Below are 21,993 nucleotides of genomic sequence, written 5' to 3'. Positions count from 1 at the left end.
AAGAGCAATCTCCCGGCGGAAACTATTTTTTTTAGTATGGGGAGGGGAACCATTAGCATGGGGAGAAACAAAGACCAAAAGCAAATCAAGGTATATAGATAAACACAGGTAGGACGGCAAAACGGTAATTATGTGGCTGTCCGCTACTAACAGTTATGACGTCACTCTGCGCCTCAAGAAGGAGAAGAAGAACATGGACACGTGCATATGATACAATCACAACTAAGCCTATAGAGCTTGTCAAGTAAACACATTCATAAACAACTGACTCTATTCCATGTAGTAAAAGCAAAGACAACATGCCCAGACAAATCGCATTGTTCATGCATGGAATTTTGATATTTATTTCATTTTACATGTTTGTCTAAGCAAATAGCACTTTGGTATTGAGCCAATTCATGCACCAATTAATACCAAACATGTTAATTTTTTGGGGTTTTGTAACACATCTCACTCAAAATCACTCGATTATTGAAAATTCAATGGGTGGATAGTTTGTTTTTTTGTTTGTTACGAAGTCAGATGGCACCTCTCTCGCTCGGCCTGTCATCTGATTTTGAGTGTCCCAATTGAGGGATATTCCCGCTTCGTCGTCACAGCCCAACATAAATTTTTGCCTCACCCACGGGAATGACCGCAGGTTCGCCCATTTAAGCTTTTAAAGCAACTCATGCTGTAATCTAATACCACAGAGAAGCTTGGACTTGGCCAGCCTGGGATCGAACCAGGATTCGCAAATTGGAGGGCGGATGCTCTACCAATACAGTACCCCACCAAGCCTCCATGGGTGGATAGTGTTAATTGACTGTGATGTTTGTCTTTGTTCTCCCTCCAAAAAATTCCCAAAAGCAGTGTGCTGGACCACATTTTTCCATGAATTTCCTTCACATGACATGCCCTATAACTCTTGAATGAGTCACTTTTTTTAACTCTGAGTAAACTTATGCCGTTTTGCAGTGTTAGGGGGCCAATCTTAACAACGCAAAGATATGATTATAAGTAAAGCTTCACGTCTGCAAGCATTGAATAGGCACAGTAAATTTCTTCCATCAAATCAACATTCATGTTGACTTATTTTCCCGGTAAATGCGCAAAACTCTTAAATTTGTAACCTTGACAAATGAAAGAGCACCAACATTATTCTAAGAGAAAAAGTGCCATTAGCAATACAACTTTTTGTAAAGTCACAATTTACAATTCTTTTTGGTTTGGGCAAGGCCCAGGCTTAATATTGCCGGGTTTTATAAGTTGAAAAATGCAAATTTTGTTCTTTATTACATTGTAATAGAAATTAATTTGCTTAAAATGACCAATATAGTCATGGATGAGAATATGGATTTGCTATTTGAGGCGGGTGCATTCCCTAAAAAACAGCATATTTCAAGGAACGTATTAGAAAGTTATTCTTATATTTGACCATCAACTTGACTATAGCAGACATAAAATTGGTAATCTTTTTGATCCTCTCATGGCAAGTTAATTATCAAATTTTCCTAATCAGTATACTTACAGACCATTATCCTCAAAATTGATGTCATTATTGAAAAAAAAGACTGTATCATTGGGTCACGCGTCTCCGGGGCATTATATGTGGACTGACATCGCGAAATAGCGCGTGAAATTCAATCGGAGAGCTGTTGTGTCTGACCCTGGGCAAAATCAAATCTCAAATCTAAGACTTGGTGAACGCTTTCCGACTCTCCTCAACATACCAGACTGCATTAAAATGGGTCTTGAACATACGTAGACAAAGGACTGATCCTTCACACAAAATAGACTCAAATGCCATTCACGTTGACGTGGTTTGGAGATTTCGTGCAGAAAAAAGCCAAATATGAAGGTTGAATTATCTCTTAAGGCAATTTGGATTACAAAATTATGACGCCGGTGTTTAGTTATGATGGATCAGGGAGACAAAGCAATATCATCGAATGTCTGTAAATTTTGTAAATAGATGTTTTGCCATGGCTAGCCTCCTTAGAAGCACCGTCCCTACTTATGCAAAATGAGGCTTACCGCAAAGAAGACCTGTCTCGGAATCCTTATGTTTAGCAATAAATAGAAAAGTATGCGTTTTTGTTTCTGGTTCAGACGCCAAAATTTCCGTAAGAGAATAAGAAGTGATGGCGTTTTTTTCAATTACAAATTGGAATATTCAGAAAGAGTAAATATAGCACTTGGTTTGCTGGCGTTTACATTCTCCGTAGCGCTCATAAGTCAGCAAACATAAATAGAAAAACTAAAATGGGGAATAATAGCAAATCACCTAGAATGAGTTCCCAAGAACTTATAGTCTACCAAGTTTTATGTATATAAAAAACTCTTTATTATTGCAAATACTCTGAATGAGAGTTTTCTTTTAGTCAAGAAAACCAAAGTATGAGAAGTCAAAACCGCGGAGACACAACAATTATTGGAAGAATGAGACAGATGATGCCTTGGAGTAACACAAAGAGTGTCGACATAGGAGTACACTGACGGCCTTGGTTCTTGTGCCACCAATTCTTGGCTTGAGTCCGATCCAAGCCACTAGCCACGCCCTCGTTTTCTTGAATAGGAAATCGATAGCTTTTGACCTTGGCACTGTCCTCAGTGGAGGTTCCGTGAGTGAGGCCCGGTGTATTGTCTGAAAGCCTGGTTGAGCTGGATGTCACAAGAGGTGTAGGAGAGCCGTAGAGCGGCCGAAAACTATCAAAGGACGTCCTTTGAAACACGCCCTTAATCGGCCGCATGAGTATAGCCCCATCCTTGTAATGGGATAGCAATGTGGCGGTGTAATCGTAGTTTTTCTTGATCTCCGTGGCAGAGAAGCTGACCTTGACCTGGCTCCAAAGGGGCACTTGGTATGAGAGTCTAAGCTTCTTTACCTCCGGATGCGTCTTGGCCACGCCCCAATGAACGTATTCGCGTGTTCGGTTCTGGTAGTTGATCAGAACCTCACTCCCCGTGGGAATTGAGTGTCCCTTACCGAAATAGATGGCGCTTTGGTAGGTGAGATTGAAGATCTGGTTGGTGGTCCGACTCGTGATTTCCAAATCCTGATCAGTGAGCGTCACTTGCGAATGGACCTCGTGGCGGAGTCGCTGCTCCTCAAACGAGTTCAGCTCATACCGAACAGGTTCGTGTTCCATGAGCACCTCGCCCTCTGTCCGTTTCATTTGACCACTTTCGGGGATAAGGATGGTTCCATATTGCTCCTTCAGGTAGAGGCCGCCCAAGGCCAACACCTTCCGTATAATCTGAATGGACGTCTGATTGCTGGGTATGTAGGCGTTGGGCGTGTGTTGTCGGATCAGACTCCGGGCCACAAAGATGTCCTTGTCCACATTGATGGAACCCGCCGGCAAAGGGTTGAACTGCTTCCATCGCTCCCACTCCAATCTGGCAGCTCCATCAATGCTCACGAGGACTTGGTAGTTCCGATAAGACAGAATCACGTCGCCCACCACGATTCGACACGCCTGAGCTCTCAATTGCCCGGCGTGATATCCTCCCCCTCCGGCCAAGGCCGCTCGACACACTTTGTAGTCGGAGGTTCCGTTTTGTCCGCCTTTCACGGATTCCGGCGGGAAATCCCCGTTTTTGGCACTGACCTAGAAGTAACAGGGAAACAAGGCATGAAATGAAACGAGGCACTCTGGACACTCGTGAATCGTCCTGAGTGAAAATATGTTTGCACCGAGTTCTCCTACCCATTGTAATGTGGAGGAAGTGACGAGCTGAGCATGTTCGTTGAGAATGTAGACCGGATTTTGGGTTGAGATTGGACAACCACAATAACTTAGAAACACAGCCACAACCAGCCATAAAAGCTTATGGTTGGCAGTGTTCCCCATCATGGTGAATGAGAGTGGCATCATCAGCTAAAAGTAGAAGGTATAAGAAGGGATATAAGAAATGCAAGAGGATATAGTTTTGAGATACGCCCTGTTAGTGTACAATACATGGTCATACAGTGTACTTAATGACGGGTGGCAAATGGCACCGGAAAAGCCCAATTTCCAGCCCATAAGTCTCGTCGTCAATATGTGAGGCATAAAAGTCCAGTACCGTATTTCCAACCGACATGCAAACATGAAGTGTCGTTTCCTAATCGCAATATTCTGCTCCAACATTTTCCTTGGTAACGAAATCTTTTTCATCTATTCGCCTGTCTTTTTGTGTTAGCCTCATTTTTGTTCAATACACCTAATCGTAGGAGAATCAACATGGTTCAAACCTGAACGTGAGGAGTTTCTAATGAAGACCAGCGTCTTGGACATGTTGGCCTTTATGAAGAAGCTACCCAAGCTTCCGATTGATCCCCTTCAATTATGGCCCATTGACGAAAAGGTCTCTAAAAAGCTCTACAAAGGCAAGCTAGAGACCTGCGACCTGCTGCTCCACAACCTGCGGAACCTCGAGATCCGCGAGTTAGGAATCCATCGCAATCAAAACCTAACGGACTTGACCTTTTTCGTTCGAGCCCATCTACCTTCAGTCTTCATTACCGGGACCTATGCTCTTTCCGAGCTCCGATATTTAGGCATCATGCGCGAGCGGAACAAGATGGGTCGCTTCGAGATCGATTTGTCTTATTTGGATGCCGAGTTTAAGATGAGGATGTATCTGGATGAGAATCGGAAGGTCCACGCCGAAAAGGCCGTTTTGGAATTCGAATGGCAAGACACTACCTTGAATTTCGAGAACTTTCTTCGCGATAAGCAGAGCACGCGAAGCAAGCTCACCCATCTTCTCATCAACCAGGTGGGTGCAAAACACGGGAAATAGTCTCACTTCTATTTCCCAGCTGGCTGGCTGGCTGGCTGTGTGCTTCTTCCTCAATGGTGTAAAGATTGATCAAGGATTTAATGGAACACGGAGGAGGTTTTGGCTTCTCGAGGTGCACAAATGGAGGAAAGGCGAGAAATGGGACCATTAGAGTGAGTGGTAGTTGGTCCTCGAGACGAGGGGAGTCGTTATGAAAACTTCATTGAGCACAAGGTTAATTGGAAATGGATCCATTGATTTTCCAGGTCAAGTGGTCCAATCTAGGTGGAAGTAAAATCAGTTGACAAAACATTTTTGTTTTCGACAGAGATTAGAGCAATAACATATCTATTTTTCTTTGGCTGAACTCTTCTATCATTAATGGAGGTGACTGTTTTTTTTGTAATTGATCATCGTTTAATTTGCCCTAATTTATGTGTATCTGTTTTCGTTCCATTCGTTCAGCTGGGTGTTGGAGATCTTGTGGTCCAGAAGCAAAGGGAAATGATTCAATCCTTGGTGGATCCATGGGTGAAAGAGACGCTCCGTTGTGCCGTGGAACAACCTTTTGACGACCTGGACCTCTGTATGGAGGACCTCTGGATGAGTTTGGGCTTCGAATATCCATTTGAATTTCCAGAGTGCACCATCAAGAAGGAGAATTATTAGTGATAAAACGAACGAATAAAACCCACTAACTGACTGGATGGAGGCGCTATCCTAAGAATGTTTCCCCGGTGAAGATCCCCCTTCTGGTGTTCTCGTACTTTAGCATTGGGACGCGTTTCGTGTCCTATTCGGTATCAATGACCCACTTTGTATTATATCTCATTATCTCTTCTATTGGCTTTTATATCTGTGAAGTAGAGGAGGAGCATCTTGCGGCCTGCCTGGTGTATAATTATAGTCTCATTTCTCCGACCCCTCGAGCGTCTCCATGGTCTCCATCACCCTAGTTGCTACGTTAGTATACAGCACTCACTCTGCGAACGAATTTAGGAAGGAGATCCGGGTTTGAACAGATCCACGGAAGCCAGTGGAACAAATGAAACGAGAGAAAAAGAGGGCCCTAGGATAAATGACTTGGCCTGGTGGTTCCTCCCTCTCAAAGTTTTATATCATCTTATCATTTAACATGGGTTTTCCATTTAGTAACCCACCTTCAAAGTTGGAAGAGCAGCTCATTCCTCGCATTACCAGTGTTTTCCACATTTCTAGAGCCAAGTAATAAGTAAAAAAGACAAGACAAAATTCGATGTGGAACAAAAACGAAAAGACCGCAATGGAAGTGGGAATACGGCGAATTCGGGAGAAGATCGACGAAAGATTGAGGAGGAGCAGGAAGTTTTTCGGGAAACTTTCAATAATGGCCAATGCATATTATCACGCATCAACAACAATTACCAGAATGAACTCCTTATTGTAAGCCAGAAGAAAGAGCTCATTTCCATACTGCATTATTCATGCGTGCATACAGTATTGTTTTCATGGTCAGTGGAGGGAACCGTCTTTTTTTCACTACTTGACTGTATACAGTATTCGAGTAGGTAGGGTATTGTACCAACTCCAACCCGTTAACGCGTTTGTAGGGTGGGTCCATTTGATCGTTCCATTCAAAGGAAAATAACTCTTCCTGATTGATCCACGTGGACCAACTCTGAAAATCTAATGGCAATGGAAATAAAGTCCAACCGTTTCTTGTAGATGTTGTTCCATTCAAAGTGCATTGAGCACCAACCATGCTCATCCATATTTGGGCAGTCTTGAGGATTTTAAGGGTTGTTCCACCATCGATTTTCCATCCAAACGATCATAAGAACGATGGACGTGAGGTCATCGGATCTCAGCAGATCACACCGAAAAGTAATGCACATGTTCGCGGCGGTAGATTTTCGTTTTTTGATGGAACATCACGAGAACATAAGGAGATTTGTGGAACGACACAAACACACGCATTCGAGATCCATGTATCGCCAAGCCCCTCACACTACTAGTACATACGGTGTACGCTGAGTACCTCAACGAAGAGCTGCAAACTGAGATACATAGAGAACAGTCAGCGAGAAAGAAAGAGAGGAGGAAAGAGAACCAGGAAATTGGGTTTCCAGACCAGTCAACAGGAACACATCTGGTAGGATCGAGTGGTCAAAAAGCATGGAGGCCTCTGGTGGTACAAAATTGTCGTGGCTTGGAGTTTAGGAGGGAAAAAAGTACGTTCCCCTCTTTTGGAGATTGCAGCCATTAAATCTGACCGAACCGACCCACACTCAGGTTCCACACTTCCATGACATTGAAGTGAAGGGGGGTTCCGCTTGGGTGATGATTTCACCTATGATTTCGAATCTTGTCGCAATGCAACAACAAGGTCAGAGTAGCTTGTGCAAATGTTAAGCCAAACCCAAGATTACCGTGGAAAATAGGCTAAAATGAAAGTTCCTTGCAGATGGGAAGCCCTCATGAGCATCTTGATTTCTGCCTGACGCCAATCAGAGGTTTCCCTAGAATGACTGGCAAATTTCATTGAAAATAGGACTATCTCCCTGCTCGTTATGCTGGATGTTGGTTTTCCAATAATCTCTTGGAATGCTCGAAATTAGATGCAAGAAGATGCTCGCTCGCTCGATCCTAACGGTCGTTCGTTCTCTCTTCTCCGCTCCAAGTGCAACTCGTCTACTTGTACAACAACTACTATCTCCAACATCATCATCCGTTGTCCGCCTGTTATTCGAATTTGTTGGAACAAGACACCACGTCCTGTGCCAAACAAGCTGTCTGGATGGAACAGCTTGTGCCAAAAGAATACTCGCCATAGCGTGGTTCCTCCTTTGGGTCACCGCCTCTCTTTCTGGTCAGCAGAGAGCATCCAGACGACCGACCCACACGGGTTGAGTTACTTCTGGAGCCCGGGCGACATCCCACGTTTATTTTGGAATGGGAACCAGAAAGAAAGGGACGATGAAATTTACACGTTTTTTGAATCAAGTCGGACATGGATGTTGCTAGGTTTGGGACCAGATGTGAGCCAACTACCTGCTTTTGACTCATAATCGCAACGCATCTAAGCCAATTCTTCTAGAAAATTGCTTTAGATCGTAGACAAGATGGCAATTCTATACGGTATTCTTGTGTCAATTTGGGAGAGATTGAGTAGATGTTGTCAAAGAAGCCCAACAAGTCCTACGTTTACTTTCATTCTATATAAGATATAGTAGTTTACCAGTTTACCAGCACCACCAACACTTTCAAACATGCTCTCTAAAATTGTTTCTTGTCTGACACATCTTGGTCAAAAAACATCTAAACACAGGTGTACTTCGTCAGTACCTCAAACGGTAGGTTCCGGCTCCATAAAACCGGTTGACCGTTCATCGCACCCGGTTGGAAAACCCGAGGATTTTTTTTGGAAGGAGCTATATCGCCTGAAGCCCGTGAACGAGCATTCCGGTAGTAATTTGTTTCATGGCACTCTTTCATCGTACAAGATGGACATTACTTTAGCACCGTGTGTATTATGTGGATAGATACCAGATAGATAGAGGAGCACCTACCCACCTGCTTGCCAGCCTGATTGGCGTTACTTAAGCACAAGCTTAGCCAAAGCTTTCAAAGGCCAGAGAATGATGCTATTAATTTTTTTTGTGTGGCTACTCTTTCTGTGTGAGAACACGGACACAAAGATTGGGCTGTTCGTTCCCGTGGTGGAGGAGCCTTGAAGCAACAACATCTCAAAATCCAGTACAAGGTTGCTCGGTTCCAGAACCGTTTCCAATTCGGAGAGAACACGGAGATGAAGGAACAATGGCGTAGATGGGTTAGATTCTGTGAGCATGGATTATTGATACAACCAACAATACTAAACTCCCTCGGGATCATGCCTAATATGAACGAGGTCTGACGTCAGATAAGGATAAATGAGGCCTTTGTTGCTTGAGAGGCTCTCAAAACTTTTGCGCTACGTCCGTTGAAAAAACGAAACGCGACTCCTTAGTTTTTTGCTGGTAGCTGTTTTAAGGTTGATTTCCTATTCTGTCTGGGATGCTTTTATTCCCGCTTCCCTTACTTGTCCGATCATCGGGTCAAGAGGTGAGTGAAGGATTGCACAACAAAGACCCCGAGAGAAAGGGAAAAAGACTCCCCCCAATGCCTGCCCCACTTTCATTGAGATGCTCCTCCAAGATGGACTGGAGGGAAAAAAGTGGAACTCCATAGATCGCTCGCTGTACCACTACAGTCAATCTCCGTATACAGTAGAGTAAAAGCGCAAAAGGACTGAACGACCATTGAACGAGATGCGTTTCTCCCAACAGAGCCCACGTCTCGTCTGTACGTATGTACTTGAGCAAGAAGTGCTGAAGCGAGTTCGGACCGAGATACGGGTGAACGTACAGTACATTCGCCATTGCCAAAAGGATGTTTGCACAATGGTACACATACTACATACCTTTAACGAGAACACGATTGAAGGACCTTCGGCAAATATGGATCAGTCATTGACCTAGAAATGAAACAAAAGAAAGCCAAGTGAGGCTCGAGGTGGAATCGAATGGTTGGGGTGCGAGTGAATGAAGAACAGAATTCATTCGCTTCTTTTCTACTCCTCCTTCTCCTCGACAACTTGTTTATTCGGCGGGCACTCGTCGCTCCTCGCAAAATCTGGAGAGGCACCGAGGGCTCTCTTGTTTCTTTTTTATTATTATTAAGGACCCTGACCCTAATTGGCAGTCATAATGATGGATTGACGAGCCATAGCTCCCAATTATGGACCATTCAGGTTATTGCGGTGACTAAAAACTGAGCAGAAAACTAGTCCCCAAAGTTTAAACGTGAGCTAGCCGCTCAGGCAAATACTCTATGAAGGGGGATTTTACACACGACGAGAAAGAGCAATATTACTCGGAGAGAGGAGTTCGCCATTTAAATCCCCAGGGTGTCACTCGGAATAGGCAGGGTAGCGGGTGGTTGGAGGCTGAGGCAGACGTCGTAGTGGTATGTACTAAAAGCCAACCCAGGATGAGAGACCATTTCGTGGTGTTGGCTAGGGTTTAGTTTTGCTTCGAGGATTTGGCTAAGTGAAAAAGTGGCCTTCTTGGGAATTACTGCCACCTTTTCCGCCTAAGCTAACCACCCGTTTCGAGCGGGCATGTCACGAGGTTGACTTCCAACATCCAAGGTGGTCATTGGCCATCAGAGGACGAGGTTAAAGCTTCTTGAATTACCACTTCACCCGGATCCAATATGCTTGACTTGAAGAGATCAGAGCTGATCCGTAACCTTCAGCAGTTTTCAGCCGTTTGGGAGCAACAAAAACCTACTGAGGGGCTCTGGCATTACTTGAGAGTTAGCAGATGGGCCATAATGTGATAACATAGGTGGGCACTATTGTGCAAAATCTAAACGGGTTTTTCAATTCAATTATGTTATTGATCCGATAAATGTTGCCAGAAGCGAATATGAACCTATATCTAACAATACTCGTTAAGTTAATTGTTCTGATGCCATAACAAACCTCATTTCAAGAATATCATGGTCATCATAACTTTTGTTTTCAATCAAATGGAACAATGCATTTTGGAGAGCTACTTATTTTTACAGCTGTCAATCAAGTTGTCAATCAAATATGTATGATACATGGAGAGGCCCACACAATTCCGATTATCTGGTAGACAACTGTTAACAACTAAATGAACTAAAAAAATATAGGAGAAGATAACTGCGTTGTTATTGCTTATGTTTTATGACTTCTCGCTCGATTGGCACATTTGTATACGACCTGAGGTATCGTCATGAGAGCTCAACCATGATCCAGACATGTCCCATCATATTGGTACAGACATGGAACAAGCACAATAGGAACAACCATTTCCCTCCCGTAGACATAAGACTATATACCTAGTGAATAAAGGCCAGTCGACGCCTTCTTCACTTCAACGTCAGTCTTTTTTTAACTTTAGTTTTCCTTATTTATCGTGACTTGAGCTCACCGAACTTGATTCGAACATCTCCTCAATGGCCACCGTCATCTAGGTTGACATTTACATTCATTCCGACTTTGGTATCTGAATTAACACAGACAACATAAGAAATGGAACAGACCTGGGCACATTCGAGTTACGTACAGTAGTTTTCTCGAATTCAACTCTAATTTGGTGATTTCTTTTTTCCGCGATTGGAATTATTTTGAGCAACATTTTTTCGAAATGGTGAACATTCAGGTCGGATCGGACTCAGAAATCCAGTCGAATTCGATGCCCTGCTCTAGTTTTTAGTTCAACCCTCGTTATCGGAAGGAAACTGTAGGCAACAAGCTGAATTGACATTCAAGCCCAAAATGACACATTTTCTTGTCAAGTTCCGACCTCACGGGCGTGGGATCTTTTTTCGTGTAATAGATGATTTCAAATGGAATTAGCTTTACTTGAACCACCGGTGTGTTACGCGCATATTCGTGCCAATTGTCTCTAGCTTGGATACAGCCTCCAATGGGATCCATTCGAAGCCCCACACTAATATGAAGGGAACGAGTGAGAGGGGAAGGCCATTCGATCCTCGGGATGACAGTGGTTGATTTAGTGGCAGTTTCTTCTCCATTTTGCCAACACTTGCTACTGCTCTCTCTCTCTCAATGCCAATGAGGATGGTTTTGAGATGATACCACTTTCATCTACTTCGTCTCGTTTCGCCAAAAGAAGCCAGGCTTTCATTATGTTACATTTAGACAAGTCACGTACAACGTTGAACAAAGTGTGAGTGAAAGAGAAAGCGAACGAGGCAGTCAACAACTAGCAAGCAAAACAGCGAACCTCGCCCAACCAACCAACCAACTAACCAATTTGAAGTGCCAACCAAGCCTGGATCCAACAACATCAACGAGCCAGACTCACCGCTACTCTACTATGCGTAAACAATTTGGCGAAGCGATACTCAAGTTGTATTGTTGAACATTCGCGGATTTCTGTTGGAATAAAAGCTGCCCATTTGGGCCATCACATGACTTCAATATAAGATTCTTGTGGCAGGCTTTAATTTGGGGATCCTCAAATCAGTTTGTCGGCTAGAATGAAGGGTAACCAGGAGTCTAAATAAGAAGCATACATTTTTTTCTGTTTGAAGTAAGCTAACTTTGCCCCCATTGTCAAGTATCAATAAAATATCGTTGATGCGAACTGAGACCCCTGAGTTTTAAGGTTGAATGCTATGGTGCTATTGGGAATGAATTTCCGTCACGCTTGCTTGCAGCAGGTGGTCCAAATAAAATCTCTTCGTTAGAAATGGCAGAAAAGTGTGCCAATGGCAGGTTCACGACAGACTCTTCTTTTGAAGAGGAATTAACGAGGCTTTTGAAACCAGTGGAACGACCGCAATTCACTATTCAAAGGTTCTCTCTGGGTTTATGGAAGGTAAACCCGACTCACTCACTCATTCACTCATTCACTCCATGTTGTTGGATACCTTCGGGGTTAATGGGAGCGTGAATATTTCAATTTTCGCCGGAAATAGGCTCGAGGACCTTCCATTTCGGTTGGCCCTTTGCGGCGCGTTCCTCCTGCTTTCAGGGCTTTCAGTGTGGATGATGCCAAGGTCAACCGGGTGGTCTTGGCAAAGGCCATCCTAATCTCCAGACATAAATTTTATCAAATCATCCTCAATTTCCGGACGAGAACGGGCAGATCTGTAGAATTCAAAACTCCCCTTGCCGCCGCTTTGCTTGCTCCACGAGCAGCCCCACTGTTTCTGAAGGCATCATTTATTCTTATTTATATCCCATCCTCATATTGAGTCATAACTGGGACGAAGAGCAAGCAGCCTTCATCAGACAAGGCCTCCAGGACAGAACAGGGACATAGAGAGACACACGGAGAAGGAGAGAGAGTTCCAAACTGGGCCTGCCAGAGTGGAACGCTCCCCAATAACTGAACGTTTTTGTGTCATCGTTCGTCGTCCAAAGGTTTATTCATCCAACAGATTCCAAAGACCTTTCCCGATATACATGTATACACCCAGTCCTTCTCTCACAATGTCTTCGTTCTCGGTGGAGAGCGAACTCTCAGATAAAAATGATTAATGCTGAGAGCCCAAGGCTCAGGGTATTGTCACGCTCGTTCGTTCGTTTTCTGACTTTGGCCTTTTTTCAAAGGATCACGGCATGAGGTTGCGATTTTGTCAAAGAGCGAGGATTCAAGGCCGGGATCAGTGAGGCATTCACCATTAATATTGATATTAAAGAAAATACTCCCATCTCGACTCAAGATTCAGCGGCAGAGAGATTGTTGTTCTTCAGTCAGGTCTTAATCAGCCAGACTGTTCCATAGTTCCATTATGAAAGGTTGCAAATTTATTCATAGACAGTCATTTTGATGCACAAGGTCGAGCGAGAGAGAGAGAGAGAGAGAGAGAGAGAGAGAGAGAGAGAGATGAGCTAAGGCGGGAGTGTGAGGGATTGAGTGAGTGAGTGAGTGAGAGAAAGAGAGAGAGGGAGGAGATGATTCAAGAGGAACGGATGTCAGTCGACAAGCTTCCCGGGATGTTCCACTTTTTCTTCTTCCCGTCGTCCCTTATGACGAAGACAAGTGAGAGCGGGGAAAAAGAAAATATGGAGGCAGAGGAATTCAACCAAGCATGCATGCTTAGAGCTAATCACTTTGTGTGCCTCCTCATAAGGGAAATTTCACGAACAAAATTGATTCATGCCAGCCAGCCAGGCCTTAGTTCTCTTGGTTTTCATTTTATTATATCGAGAGGTGGAAATGACAAAGGTTGACTAACCGAAAAGGAACAAATTTGCTTCCACAATGTTTTTTCCACAAAGTGCCCTCTAATGAAAGAACAAATCGAGCCCTCTCCCGTCTATTTATTCCAATCAAAATGGAAGACAGTATTTTCTTTTAACTCGTTGCATGCTAAATTTGGCCTTTCTTGAGACTTCATTTCACATGTCCTTCAGGTTTTTACAATCCCCATATACATACAGGTCTTCCGCAAAAAGAGTCTCGATTTTCATGCTCTGAGGTTTTCGCGTGAATGACGTCATGAGCTCGTTATTAGCTATACAACGAACATTAATGCACGATTTTCAACATAGGGCGCGTCGGATAGCTGTTTAATATGCTTCAAGGACTTTTCTATCTGTCCATGTTCCCGGGGATCCCCATTAATAGTAGGCAAAAGATTCTGTGGACCTCATTTCTGCCCAAGTTATGACAATAATAATGTCCTCGTAGCATCTCCCTCGCTCTCTCTCTTTCACTCCTCTCAATGTGAGAGAGTAAGGCAGTCTCTCAGCTTGCCTACTTACCCATGGGTTGGCCTGCTTCTTTGCTCTTTGTTCTCACTGCGATGAGAGTGAGTGTGAGCATCGTGTCCTTTGTAAGTCAAAGTTTCAGAGAATAATGTCCGTTAGTGTGGATGCTGACACCTGTCCCATTTTATTGAGTCGAAGCCATATATATACTCGTAATATGGGATGAGATGGAGCTCTTGTTAACCTTTCAAGGCCATTGAAGAGCTCTCTTGCCAATATTATTTTTCAGCCTTTTTCGTTCCTATGACAACGTGCAAGCCAACGGGGTGGTAGTGTAAGTGGTGGTAGTGGTAGTGGTAGTGTGAGCACCAAAAGGGTCTCAGTCTCAGCATGCTCCCCTGGGTTAGTACCAACCGACTTTTTTGAATCCATTGCCAAGTGGGCGATCATTAAAGCTTCCGAATGCGATCTATATGCAAAAGACAAGTACGGTTATTCCAAGTTTGGACGATTGCCCGGTTCAGACTTGGTCTTCATAAGGCCGAATTCGACAGGGTGGCCGGCCAGTTTCTGTCTGTTGATCCACCTCGCTGTTTTCCTCACGAGGCGATTGTGCATTTTGTTTGATTGGGTTGGGATCTCCATGGATGATTGGAACACCCTGTTTGATTGCCTCGGGAATAGATGATAATATTCTTTTTGAATGGGATATGGGCACAATCCAACGGACGATAGGAAATCAGGAGTGTACACTTCCATAGCTTATCCCGGAAAGAAGACAAAAAGGGGAAGGGAAGAGAACCTTCATCTATTTCCTAGGGCAGCCTTTTCGTGCTGAATCGAGCAAGCACTGGCAAAGCATGACTTGCATCCCTTTTCTCCGATGAGTCGGGATTAAAGGAAAGTTTTAAATAGCCTCAAAAATTATCTACTAAAGATGACTTTCAGTTCCTTCCCCCCCTCCCCCAAGGCCGGCCATGAGAAGAGACGACCGAGGCAAGTCCAAGGTCTGGGCTGGGGATTTCAGAGTTCCGATGATGACATTGACGATCATTTGGGATCTATTAACAACCAAGATATGAGGCAATTAGCTCTCTGAATGCCGCCTTCGTTCCCCACTTCGAAAGATAGCGTCGAGAGTCAAAGGCTGCCGGCATGAGCAAGCTGAATCCAGCTTTGGTGGCCTTTTGTGTCTGTAGTAGCATCACTAACTACCGTGCGTTGCTGAGTGGCCTTTTCTATGCAAAGATTATTTATTATCGATGTTCTCGAATGCGAAGCCATACCCAAGGATACGTTTTCTATATGTTATCCTTGAGATATACAAATGAGTGCTATCTTCTGCTTTTACTTCATCATCATCAACAACAACAACAAAATAGCCTTGAATGTGCGGAAGGAAGGCCAAAATCTAAAACGCTGGGCACGGATGAGCGCTAATATTCACGTACGGAAATCATCGTGAATGGAACATGATCCTCTTTGAGTCCTTTGTCTGATCAAGGACTTTTCCCCTATTTTCCTCACCCCTCTTTTTGACCTTTTTTTGACAAGACATTGGGGCTTGAATCACCTTTTGTGAAGAAGATCTTCACTGAGCGAAAAGGATATGTGAAAACCCAAAAGTTCCCTCATACTTGACCAAGTTTCTTTGGTGGGACCTTCAATGATATCAGCAGACACAGCAAGACAACCAACCATGGTGGTGGTGGGTTCAACGTGGTCCAATGAACCAAGTCAGAGCCAAAGGTTGGAGAGAAAATAAAACCAGTGAAGCAGAAACACATCATTGTACTCATGGTTCCTTTCCAGCCCCTCCTCTTCCTTCTCCGATTCTCCTTTTCCGGCTTCCGTTGTCATCTTCCGAGTCCTCGTGATCCAAGTGGAACGAGCTTCAAGTTGAACAAGCTAGTTCGATCTTGCTCTCTCCTCTATTTCTCCCCAGACATTCATAGTGAGGAGGGTAAACGCTGCAGTTAATATGTACATGTACAACATCATCCCCAAGTGAAGGCCTTCAGGGAAATTTGGGAATTTGACCCCTGTCAGATGCAACAGAGAGTGATTTGTTAACTTGGTTTTATGAGTTCCCCAGTCTTGGCACCAGATACCCACCGGATATGGTTTCTTCCCTCTTTGTCCGGGTACAATGGACTCGATGAAGTAAATTACGACCATTTGGCGGGCTGGGGCTAGACCAGTCGTCGAACCTGATTTTTCTAACCCGTCAGACAGCCAGCATATACCACTGCATAGTATGACGCCAAAGGTACCCGCCTCAGATATCTTCCCAGATCGTGTCATAGGTACTAGAGTAAGTATATGTACATAGAGAGCCAGGGAGGGACGGAAGGACGGAGAGAGAGAGAGAGAGAAACAGAAAGAGGATGAGAAAAAGTTTTATTCTACTTCACCGGCAGGACTTTGTGCTCAGTGGCTTAGATGGAACTCTCACTGGAACTCACTTGTCCCTTTTAGTTCCAAATAGTTCCAAACTTTTTGAAACTGCTGCACACATCACCATGATTTATTATCTGCACACCACTACCTTCTATCCGAGCAATCCTATTCCTACTTGTGTATTAACCCACGTGACCTTCATCTGAAGTCGGCAAAGGCCAAAGACAGGTTGTAACGGGGCAGTCCAAAGAAGCGTAAGGGAGAAATGAAGAGCGAAAGAGGGATTGAGAGAGAGAGAGAGAGAGAGAGCAAAGTCATCCACTCAAATAAGGTAGATTGATATGCTCAATCACTCTATTTTCCACCTACCCACACTCCTTTCGTTTGTCAGTACCACCTTCTTTCTCACTTACTCTTTCAGCTCCTCTCGCTATGTACACAGACACACTGTGTGCGTGTGGGTGGGTGGATGGATGGATGGATGGATGTATTTTCCCTGAAGAAATTTGCATGAAATTTCAGCTCATGCCCTCTGGGGCCTGGAAAAGTGGCCGTGCACCTCTTCCGCCATCATTTGAGAGGTCTGGAAGCCAAAAAACATCACTGGGCAACTCTGTTCCTTTTTTCTCCGTCACCCGCTCGTTGGCCATAACGTTGGCCATAAATGTCCTTAGAATTTAAGAAAACACGAAGATGATATCGAAATTTCAATCGAACAAGGACACAGGGGCTGCTTGGAGCGACGATCCAAAGGATGTTTTCCTCATGAACCGATCAACAAGATTTATTGCCATTCAGCATCAATGAATACAGGACAATTCAAGGATCAAATGCTCTAGTTAAGTAATTAATTTGACAATTTTGCAAATTGAACGATTTCGTAGATTTTGGTTGGCCAGGAAGTGTGCTAAACCGGGTGTTGATTGGTGAGTACCTTTATCTAACAAGACTAATAATCAAGCTAGCAATGCATTGTCAGATTTAGGGCCTGCTTAGTAGTCTCGAGTGTCTTGACCGAGCCAAGAGGTGTAAGGTCCTTCTAGATAATGAAGTATTCCGTTGCCGTCGTTGAAGCACTCGTAATTAGGTTGTTGATCTCGATCATTTTCCTTCAGTCTTTGCTAAATACGAGTATTTGGAACTTTCATGGTATGATCTTAAACATGAAACAATGCTGATATACCCTACCTTCAAGTGATATTCGTAAAGATTTGCACGATAATCTCTCATTTGCACGAACTAAAGTTTAACAACAAATCAAGGACATGTAACCACACGCAGCATAATGTACGAGACCGCGAGTCTCGACCAGAGACATCGAATTGCTGCCTTATGCATTATAAGCCAGAATTACTTATGAATGCAGCAGCTTCATAAACTTGGTTTATTGCTTCTCGAAAATGAGCCCGAATGTGGAATTTCAACTCAGTCATAAAGATTAATTTTCTTCCGTGTGCGTGGCTTTCATTCGCTCTTTCTTTCTCTCTTTCTCTCTCCGTCTCTCTTAAGGTCGTTTCAAGATATTCTCTGCTGGCAGATATTCGTGCGCCATCTATCTCAATTTGCTGTGGAACAATCGTACCCGGCCTAACATGGAGAAAATAAACGAGCATAGATTTCGGGGCGTCTCGGGGAGCACAAGCGAGCTAATTCGCTGCAAAAATCCCTCAATCCCTCCTCTCTCTCTCTCTCTCCCTCTCCTTTTGGTTGTTTACCTCTACATCCAAGCCAATGGCCAGAGAGACAAAGAGAGAAAAGTAGGGGAACAAGGATCCATGCGGCCTTCTGGTCCATGGGTCCATCCTGACATACGCTTCCAGATTCGCCGATTGCATGTGCCTAATTATTTCACAATCCCCCTTCGTTGCTAGCCACGGTCTAGAGGACCCATGTGGCCTCTTTGGAACCCGCCGCTTTTTTACACGTGCAATTCCTAATGGAACAAGGTCGTTAAAGTTGAACATGCATTATCTTTCGGCACTCTAACCCGATTTACTTATGAAATTTTGTGCAGTGCCATACGGTACTTGAGTGAGTGAATGGGATGGAGGCGCTCTGAAATAACATGGAATTTAATCTGGCCGGTCCATCTAAATGAAAACCTAATCCGACCAGGGCAAAATCTTGGCTTTGGATTTGACTCTTGGTCTTTTTGTCGCGTTGTTGAGACCTTCGGCGAGCGACTGAGGTGGAACTCATATGATCTGGTCCCATTTCCTGTTCGTTCCAACTGGTCTTTAGTCTATCTGGATGGCGACTTCTTGTGAACATGGTAGTACATACTACTACCCTGTCATACCGTAGTACTACTATCACAAGTATAAGGCCACATACAACCTCAAGCTCGAAAAGGCCATTAAGATAATCACGAAGCCGAACCGATCCCCGCAATCCCGACAAGTCTAGTCACCCATGACATGAATCCATTCCAAACCTGATCGTACCGACGGTATCTTTCTCAATTTCACACAGGTAATCCAGATTTTCCTGCTCAGATTAATTTGAATGAATCGACCGAAAAATTGATGCATCGCATTCAGCGAATTATCCTCATTGGGGCCATTTGGGTTGTCAGCAAGATCTACGTAACAACTTAGTGTCCAAGTGTCTTTCGACCATGTATGGCGAGGCTATTGGTGGCCTTGCTTTGGAGGGATCAGTCCAAGGTCGGCCATGATGCGACATTATCAGCGACCCTCCCCCAAATTGCCCCAATTTGCCATCAATATGCTGCAACTCGCTGTGGGCAGGAAGAACCACGAGTACGAATATAGAATCCATCTTTCCGCCAAAGGTTCCATTTCATGTCCAATTCCTCCGTTCCTTGGTTCGTTCGTGGAGAATTTCGACATGAATATGCCAGAAGGCCACGGTCATTTGGCATGACATGAGAGAATACACGTACAGTAAACGTAGGACACGGCAGAAGATTCAATTCAAGGGAACTTTGGCCTTAATGCTCTAACTGACTGTGTATCACTACTGTATGTCCTCGTACATGCACCCAACATTGTCTTGAGTGTGCCAACGATTTTAGTTGGACGAGATCTTGGCACAATGGGCGGTTTGTTTGGCGAAAATGAGAAGGAGAGCACGGAAAAAAGTTGGACCAAAAACTTCAAGTCTCATTCAAGCTCAGATGGTTTTAATTAACGTTGGAGCAGGATTTGAACTACTTGAAAATAGACAGTAGAAAAGGCGGGGACACGGGAGCCCACCACGGGCCAAACAAGAATGAGCTCAAGAAATGCCTCTCCCAATCCCAACCACCAAACTTGAGGACAATGATGAGCGTTGTTCAGAAACTCCCATTGAACGTCATCAAAACCACTTATTTAAGACACATTTTAGCGGCGGGGCTACCCCAAGAATTAATACTTGGAGGCTTTGATTCCACAAACCCGTGTTGCACTTCAGGCAGTACAAAATACTGAATCTGGGATTTTTCCTGGCATGATATACATGATTCAATCGACTTTGAAGGGCCTGATTTGGCTTCCAAATACTGTACAGTCATTTAATATGCCAGGCATAAATGCAATCCCTCATATCGAAGTTTCGAGTTCCAAGCATGTTTTATGCCACTACTTTTGGGACCAACTTTGAACTTTGCAGGAAAAGTGAGTGCATTGAGTCACATCTACAACAGTACTACTGGATTAGCTAGTGTTCAAGTTGAAAATAATGGAAAACGAGCTCGATTGGCTGAATTTCGTCGTGTCTCTAAGAAGAGGTCTGTAAGGAGTAAGGCTACAAATCAATAAAGAAATGACGGTGGGAACAAAAGCGAGTTATGGTAATAATAAAAGAATATCTGCAGAGCGATTGAAATCCCTCCCCAAGGCCATTCAAATAGAAGCCAGTAGAAAGGTTGGCTTCTCCATTGACTGAGTCAAATGTCTTCCTGACACGATGTTCATCTTAAGCTCTATCCTTATGAAAAAGTTGAGGATGAATTTTTTGAGACAAGGGGAAAAACTTTTTTCGCTCGTTCTTTCTCGAGAAGCGATTCACCCTTTTTTGTTGAGCTGATAAAACTAGTTTTATTGCTGTCGTACCATTGTCTTTTTGGCACGGACTTGAGCCGGCCAAAAGAGTTCCGCCAGGGCAGCTTTGTTGGATTGAATCAGTCCATTGTGATATTCGAGGCCCCAAAGTTGGTAAACATTTCGACACATGAGCAACACCAGCGACACCAAAAGCCATCCCGAAAACTTGCACCATGGCCCAGTCAACGCTAAAGGTCAACATCAAAGAAATGTGTCCTTCTGTCAGCTGTTGGTCTTGTATCGGAAAAGTACGATTTTCGATACAAGAAGTCTGTTTAGGAGGACTGTCAAATAGCTGGGTAATGGTGGATCAAGCTCAATATATCGGGCTCTAATCCTCATCTCTATGCTCGTTTTCAATTTATTTCCTCGGGAAGGAAGAGAACATGGATGAAGAGATGGAGAAAAACGAAAGAGAGAGAGAGAGAAGAGAAGAGAAGAGAGAGGCGAAAGACTTTTTTTTAGCCAAGAGAAACGGTATAAGAGGGGGGCTCTTTGGAGTTCAATTTTGATTGAGGATCTTCTAAAGAACTTCCATTCACAAGAGGATCTGATCCAATCGAAATTTCCAATAGATTCAATAACAGCTTTGATTAATTGAACTCGGGCTCTAGGGCTCCTAAGGAGAGAACTTTCTCGGAAAGGCGAAAAGAAAAACGAATCCGCGCACGACAAAGGTGATGAATTCCTCCCCTCATTAGGCCTTTGTTTGCCCTTTGTTATCTGTACAAAGATGGCCTTCAAAACTTAATGCCCCTCGGCATTTTCGTCCAATTCCCACGTCCATACGCTAATACCCTTAGATTATTTCAAAGCAAACGAGCAAAAAGGAAGAAAAAAAACTTTCGTCAACATTGAAATTCACGAGCCTCCAAGGGTCTCTTAAAAGACAGCGTGGAACCAGCCTATACAGTCCGCCTACGTGGCGTCTCTTCGCCCAATGAAGAGAAAAAGAAGATCTCTGGCCTCGAAATGTATTCCAGGCTTCTCACTGACTTAATGAGGAGATTGTCTGCCATTTCCCCATTTCTCAGCTTCTTTGTGGTTGAGAGCCCCACCAAACATCACTCAGATTTCCCACAACAAAAGGCAACCATCGGTCCCTAAAACTTTGGTGCCATTTTCGATAAGCTAGTTCGGAAGTGCTGCCCGCTCTGCCTTTGAAAAGCGCCGAGGAAGACTGCTTAGGAAGGTGGAGGCTTAATTGTGACCATTTTTAGGCGGGAAACAAGGCGTTTATGGGATATATTTTAATTTGCCGAGCAATAACTGACGAGATTCTTGTCCAGGGAAGAAACCCAAGACACTTTTTCCTGCACTAATGTCTAATGCACGTCCATTAATTTATGCTGATCCTAGAGGACATCAAAGTCACTTTTGCTTAATTTCCGTCGTAATCCAGCCACACGGATGCCCTTTTCTCCCCCCGCAAAAAAATCATTTCCCTCTTCGCTAGAAAATATACATGTGTTGAATATCTGCAAATCTTTTAAGCCATCTTTATTTCCATGCTGACCAAGTTTTTGAACACAGACAAACATTCTTATCTTTCATTCA

At 43.9% G+C, this 21,993-nt stretch overlaps 2 protein-coding genes across 8 annotated transcripts in view; one reads left to right on the top strand and one right to left on the bottom strand.

Annotated features, from left to right (window-relative positions):
- Nucleotides 1-2,302: 2,302 nt before the first annotated feature.
- Nucleotides 2,303-21,993, bottom strand: part of LOC131889194 (protein unzipped-like) — a 34,678-nt gene continuing 14,987 nt past the window's right edge. For 4 of the 7 annotated variants that reach the window (XM_059238228.1, XM_059238227.1, XM_059238229.1 and 1 more), the window contains 3 exons: nucleotides 9,191-9,244; nucleotides 3,693-3,863; nucleotides 2,303-3,593 (listed from right to left, as the gene is read on the bottom strand). In XM_059238228.1, coding sequence (XP_059094211.1) covers nucleotides 2,388-3,593; nucleotides 3,693-3,860 — 1,374 coding nt within the window. In that variant the 5' untranslated portion in view covers nucleotides 3,861-3,863; nucleotides 9,191-9,244 and the 3' untranslated portion in view covers nucleotides 2,303-2,387. The remainder of the gene's footprint in view (nucleotides 3,594-3,692; nucleotides 3,864-9,190; nucleotides 9,245-21,993) is intronic. The other 3 variants (XM_059238225.1, XM_059238226.1, XM_059238224.1) reach the window with 1 other exon arrangement.
- LOC131889198 (uncharacterized) lies at nucleotides 3,980-5,670 on the top strand. The gene is made up of 3 exons (XM_059238236.1): nucleotides 3,980-4,123; nucleotides 4,199-4,746; nucleotides 5,215-5,670. The coding sequence occupies exons 1-3, from the start codon at nucleotides 4,075-4,077 to the stop codon at nucleotides 5,416-5,418; spliced, it is 801 nt and encodes a 266-aa protein (XP_059094219.1). The 5' UTR covers nucleotides 3,980-4,074; the 3' UTR covers nucleotides 5,419-5,670.

The sequence above is a fragment of the Tigriopus californicus genome, chromosome 10 (assembly GCF_007210705.1).
Source record: "Tigriopus californicus strain San Diego chromosome 10, Tcal_SD_v2.1, whole genome shotgun sequence".
NCBI classification, from domain to species: Eukaryota; Metazoa; Arthropoda; class Copepoda; order Harpacticoida; family Harpacticidae; genus Tigriopus; species Tigriopus californicus.
The sequence above is the reverse complement of the archived record's forward strand: the minus strand, read 5'-3'. Positions and strand labels throughout refer to the sequence as shown.